This window comes from Silene latifolia, chromosome 11 (assembly GCF_048544455.1).
Source record: "Silene latifolia isolate original U9 population chromosome 11, ASM4854445v1, whole genome shotgun sequence".
In the NCBI taxonomy this organism is placed as follows: Eukaryota; Viridiplantae; Streptophyta; class Magnoliopsida; order Caryophyllales; family Caryophyllaceae; genus Silene; species Silene latifolia.
Genome location: NC_133536.1, coordinates 124,452,698 through 124,459,067, shown reverse-complemented (window position 1 = coordinate 124,459,067; position 6,370 = coordinate 124,452,698). Strand labels below are relative to the sequence as shown.

The window sequence follows — 6,370 nt, the reverse complement described above, 5'->3', positions numbered from 1 at the left end:
TGCAAATAAGAAATGAAAATAGAGGAAAGATGAACTCAAACACGTTTCAGTTCTGACCTAGGGTGCCATAAGAGGCGCAAGGTACCTAGTTGTGACTAGGAGCTTCTGCCTCAGGTCAAAATTCGGTGTTGGCTCGATCAATCCATATTTTGGGTCATGTTATGCATGTTTTATCATGTTAAAGTCATAAAAATAGTTAAAAATAGCATGAAAGAAGAGGAATAATTACACACCCTCATACTTACATGCTAGGTTGCTTGACGAGAAATCGATAAAGTGTAAAAACTCATGAGTCGGAAAACTCAATTTAAAACCGTTTTTTGTAAAGTATGGAGTGTTGCTTTGCTTTAGTGATGGTGTTGTTGGTCGAAGTGGTAGACCAAGTGATTTAATGCACAGTGACGGTAAAAAATAATGTGTAAGGCGCGTATTTTAAATCGGTAAGTCGAAAATGCGTGTCGTTGACTCGGGATGTCGAGATCTAGAATTTTAAGGGAGAAAAGAAGGGGCGGACTCTCGCGTACCTTTAAATGGTGGAATTTGAGGGGTATTTATAGAGAATTTATCTGGTGTTGTGCGTTTTGGGCGACGTGGCCACTTAGGCTGCTTGAAGAGGCGCGAGCATGTCCGCGGGTCTTTGAGTTTTCTTTTCACTATCCGTATTTGGATTTGTGGTTTGTTCTATATTAGGTTTTGTAGGACATGATTTTCGTACTTGACCATCAAGTATACCGTGTATACTTAGCATGGAAGCATTGTGAAGTTTGTTTTTAGTGTCTGACTCGGTTTGACTCGTTGTTGGAATCGGGATTTGAATTTGAGTCGGTTTTTGGTCTGATGTCGGTTTGACTTTAGTTAGTGTCATTGCGACCTCGTCGTCGTGAATAAAACACTCCAGGTATTTTTGAAACATTTTGAAAATGTTTTCGTTTTCGAAATCGTTTTTGAGTTTTCCGACGCATACTTATATAAACTGTCGATCAAATGTAGCGATTACTAAGCATGTTGTAGTCCAAAAATCATCAGGTGTTTGTTGGGGATTCAACAGATACCGGGTATCTACAGGTGGGTGGTAGCGGAGTTAGTTATTAAACGTGCTGGAAACTGGGTCATAAAGTTGCTGATTGCAGAGTTGTTCTGGGTGGCCAAGGAAGAGGATATACTAATGGGAACCAGAGTGGAGGATTTCGTACTCCTATGATCAGCTGTGAGAACTATAATTACAGGTCCGGAGGAGGAAGATATAAGAGGACCAACAACAACTATTCTAATCAAAACCGTTACAACAATAATCAAAGCTTCAGGAGTGGAATCTTTCATATGAATTGAGGTCAACAGAATGGGTCAGCATCAGCTAGTCAGGAAGGAGCTAAGAGTTGTGGGAATTTGTTTATGATGGAGAAGGAAGTAGCTAAGGATGATTCTCGCGTTATCACGGTTACATTCCTTGTTAACTCTAAACCAACCTTTATTTTGTTTGACTCGGGGGTAACCCATTCCTTTATATCAAGTGAACATGCTAGAGCCCTAGAATTAGACTTGTTAGATGTTGTTAAAGATGTTTTAACTATACCTTTAAGGGAGTCTATACATTGTAGTCGTGTCTTTAAAGAGGTACCAATTAAAATTGGGGAGGTTGTTTTTGTGTCTAATTTAATTGAGTTTCCTTTGAGAGGCTTTAAGGTGATCTTAGGGATGGATTGGTTGGGAAAATATAAAGCCCTTATTGATTTTCACCAAAAAAAAAGTCACCTTGAGGGGACCGAAGGGAGTAAGGGTGTCTTATAAGGGATTTGTTGTTAAGTCTAAAGTAAAACTTATTACTTCAACAACGTCAAAGTCTTGTTTGAGAAAGGGAGGACAGTTAATTCTGTGTCATGTGAGAGACCTGCGGGAGGAGGCGCCTATGGCGTGTAAACTTGAAGTAGTGAAGGACTTTCAGGATGTGTTTCCGGATCATATTCTTGGGTTGCCACCTCAGAGAGACATAGATTTTGGGATTGAATTAAACCTGGGACGAGACCAATTTCTAAAGTACCTTAACGGAAGGGACCTAGAGAGTTGGAGGAACTTAAAAAGCAGCTGGAAGAACTCTTAGATAAGGGCTATGTGAGGCCATGTATGTCACCTTGGGGAGCACCTGTGTTATTTATCAAGAAGAAGTATGGGAGTATGTGGTTGTGTATTGATTACAAGGAGATGAATAATGTGACCATTAAGAATCGGTACCCTTTACCTCGAATTCATGACTTGTTGGACCAATTGAGTGGGGCTGGAATATTTTCTAAGATTGATTTGAGGTCGGGATACCATTAGCTGAGAATTAAGAATGATGATATTCCTAGGACTGCATTTAGGACTAGATACGGACACTATGAATTTGTTGTTATGCCATTTGGGTTAACTAATACACCAACCGTCTTCATGGACTTAATGAATCGTGTGTTTAGTCCATATTTGGATCTGTTCGTAGTTGTCTTTATCGATGATATCCTGGTGTATTATAAGGATAAGGAGGAGCATGTGAAGCATTTTAGAATTGTATTGCAAACTTTGAGAGAGTATAACCTTTATGCCAAGTTGAGTAAATGTGAATTTTAGTCGGAGAAGGTGACGTTTTTGGGTCATATTGTGTCAAAAGATGGAGTGTCGGTAGATCTAAGTAAGTTAAAGCAGTTTCCAAGTAGGAGAGATCGAAAAATGTTGGATATATTCAGAGTTTTCTGGGTTTGGCTGGTTATTATAGGAGGTTTGTAAAGGACTTGTCAAAAATATCTAAGCCGTTAACTACCTTGATGAGGAAGGAAAATAGATTCAAGCGAGATGAGAACTGTGAGAAGGCATTCCTAAACTTGAAGAAGCGCCTGACTACAGCTCTTATTCTTGCCTTACCAAAAGGGAGTGACAATTTAGAAGTTTACACCGATGCCTCGAAGAATGGTTTGGGGTGTGTGTTGATGTAGAATAGGAAGGTAATTGCTTATGCCTCAAGACAGTTGAAGACATATGAGGAGAATTATCCTACTCACGATTTGGAGCTGGGAGTCGTGGTATTTGCATTAAAATTGTGGCGCCATTACCTTTATGAAACTACTTTTAAGGTATTTTCTGATCACAAGACCTTGAAGTATATTTATACCCAGAAAGAGTTGAATATGAGATAAAGAAGCTAGATTGAGCTGATTGGAGATTACGACATGGAGATAGTATACCACGAAGGGAAGGCAAATATAGTGGCAGATGCACTAAGAAGTCTGTCCATGCTTTATGCACTGCTATGTCAAGGGTGAAGTTGCATGAAGAAGTGAAGGAAATGGGAATTTGTATGATTTGAAAGGGTGATTCAATTGGGAATTTGACCATAGAGCCTGAGTTATATGCTGAGATTAAGGAGAACCAGAAATATGATCCTAAGGTGGTGAAGTGGCGTGCGGCCGTGAGCAGTGTCGTGGGCACTGATGGTGTTTCCAAGTTCGATATTCATTCTGATGATTGTCTTAGATTTGCTAGAAGATGTTGTGTACCTGATAATGATGAACTGAAAAAAGATCCTTACTGAAGCTCATTTTACACCTTATTATATTCATCCAAGAGGAGACAAATTGTACAAAGATTTGAAGAAGACCTTTTGGTGGCCAAATATGAAGAAGGAGGTAGCTGAGTATGTTGCAAAATGCTTAGTATGTCAAAGGGTTAAGGGAGAGCACAAGACATCACAAGGTAAAGTTCAATATTTAGATGTCACAGAACGGATGTGGGAGAGTATTTCAATTGATTTTATTGTTGGCTTTTCAAGGACCCAGAAAGGGAATAATATAATATAGGTAATTGTATATAGATTGACTAACTCAGCACACTTTATTCCAATGAAAGATACGTGGAGTAAGGGGGAGTTGGCTAAGGCTTATATCCAGTCTGTGGTGAAGCTTCATGGTGTGACTAAAGATATTCTTTCTGATTGTGATTCGAGGTTTATATCTATGTTCTGGTAGGAGTTGCAATCTTTGATGGGGACTCAGTTGAAGATGGGTACAGCATTTCATCCAGCTACGAATGGTCAGACAGAAAGGATTATTCAGACACTAGAGGATATGTTGAGAGCTTGCGAGATGGATTCTGGTGGATCATGGGAGGAGAGGTTGGATTTGATTGAGTTTTCTTATAATAATAGTTATTATGTAGCATTGGCATGACACTTTTTGCGGCATTGTATAGGAGGAAGTGCAGAAGTCCAGTTTTTTGGGATGATATGACAGATGCGGTAGTGTTGGGACCTGAAATGATTCAGGAAATGGTGGAGCAAGTACAGGTAATTCGATAAAATATGAGAGTTGCACAGGATAGACAGAAGAGTTATGCAGATTTGAAGAAGAGTGAGATAGATTTTGAGGTAGGAGACAAGGTGTTGCTAAAAGTGTCTGCTACGAAGGGTGTGATGAGGTTTGAGAAGAGAGATATGCTGAGTCAGATGTTTATTGGACCATATGAGAGTTTAGACAGAGTTGGAGAGGTAGCTTATCGATTAGCACTACCTCCAGCTTTCGACAGAGTTAATAATGTATTTCATGTTTCGCAACTGAGGAAATATGTTAGTGATCCTACTTATGTATTGGACCCTGATCATATGGAAATAGATAAGCAAATGTCCTATGTTTAAATGCCTAAGGAGATATTGGACAGAAAAGCGAGAAAGACTTGGAATGGAGATACAGATTTAGTGAAGGTTTTGTGGACTATTCATACTGTGGAGTAAGCAACATGGGAAGCTGAAGCTGCTATGTGTAGATACCTCGTTTTTACACCTTCCGCCAACCTCCCAGTGATGATTGGGCCGCATGTTTGGTACACGGAACGATTTATGACAGTCCATAAGTTTATCATCAGGAGATAGCTCAAATAATTATATCTACCCCTTGGTCGTCATCTACGCACCGATACGGTCGTTTTCACAGTAATTAGAGTTCATTTGGAGTCCGGGTCAAAAACCGCTTCATTTTATAAGAAACAGTTTAAAATGCTGAGTCAGAATGTTCTAGAATATTCTAGGTATTTATTGTCTAATTTAATTTTATATCTTTTTGTAAAATATCATCCATAAATCATATTTTACGGAATAAGGAAGTAGAGATCTACCGCAATTCCATAAAAGAAACGCGGAAATCTTTCTTTCGCAGGAGGAAACCTCTGGGGAAATGATGCAGCAGGTACTGCGCCTCTTGGAAAGACCTCAGCAGGTGCTGCGCCTCTTCTCCAGCCCTCTTTTGTTGTTCATGGAATATTTTCGTGATTTCTTTCCAAAGTTTGTGTCATTCCAAAACTCTTCACATTGTTTAGTATAAATAGAGACCTTCGGTCTCCATATTTTTCGCGCGAGTGTCCGCCCTTCTCTTCTCTCTTTGCATTCTAGACCGTGCTCTAAGCTTTCGATGCCTACGTGCTTGATCAATCAACCACATAAGCTCAGATCATTCTGAGTTCCAGTCACGTTGCATGACCGACCAATTTGACCACTACACATCAATCAATTAATCTAAAATCCTCCAACGAAGGCACTTTCTACATACATTCGAGTCGAGCAATCACTAAACCTTAACTTAGTTAATCTCGTTTCATCAAGCATGTAAGTCTGAGGGTGTAAATCCCATCTTTTTTATTGTATTTTATTTTTGTATCGATTAATGTAAGATTCACGTCAAAAATACATTTAAAACCGACTTTAAAAAGCTCTTTATAAAACAGGTTTTTTTTTTTACGAAACAGCGGTTACCAGACTTCGAGAAGAAATGCAGCAGCAGTTGCGCCTCTTCGAAGGGTCGCAGCTTCTGTTGCGCCTCTTCCAGAGGCTGCCGCTGCTCCTGCTCTTCTTCTTCTTCTTCCTCGGGTTTATGTGGCTTTGTTCCTTTTGTCTTATTTTCTTATTTCCTTAATTTCTTCATTACATAATCCATGTTTTAATCACTCCTTTCAATGATAACGTTTTATTTTCAACTTAAATCCCTTATAATTAAATATTTGCGGGTTTCGTCATTAAATCGAACACGGATTTTAGAGACTCGATTTGTGCATATCAAGTTCCTAGAATTCATCTTGTGTACATATTTTCTTTGTTTAATTTCAGTTTATCAGTTTTATTCTCTCAAAGTTCGTTCCTTTTTTGTGTTTCCTTTTATCGTAAATAAATCTAATACGTTTTTTCAATTCGTTCTTAACTCGTTTTAATCTGTTTTAGTTCATGTTTATCGCTTTTATGACAATGTTAGATGTAATTAATATGCTAAATCACTTTCACTTGAGTCTAATATCGATAATCAATCGTAAGACATACCAACGAACATTAACTACCCGCGGTTCTGACTTCACAGCCAGAGCT

At 38.9% G+C, this 6,370-nt stretch overlaps 1 protein-coding gene across 1 annotated transcript; it reads left to right on the top strand.

Annotated features, from left to right (window-relative positions):
• Window positions 1-4,324: 4,324 nt before the first annotated feature.
• Window positions 4,325-4,657, top strand: LOC141613936 (uncharacterized). Its single transcript, XM_074432678.1, has one exon. The coding sequence runs from the start codon at window positions 4,325-4,327 to the stop codon at window positions 4,655-4,657; it is 333 nt and encodes a 110-aa protein (XP_074288779.1).
• The last annotated feature ends 1,713 nt before the right edge of the window (window positions 4,658-6,370 follow it).

Bases quoted from the DNA above. Each gene is read 5' to 3' on its own strand.
- LOC141613936 (XM_074432678.1), top strand. From the start codon at position 4,325: ATGAGAGTTGCACAGGATAGACAGAAGAGTTATGCAGATTTGAAGAAG.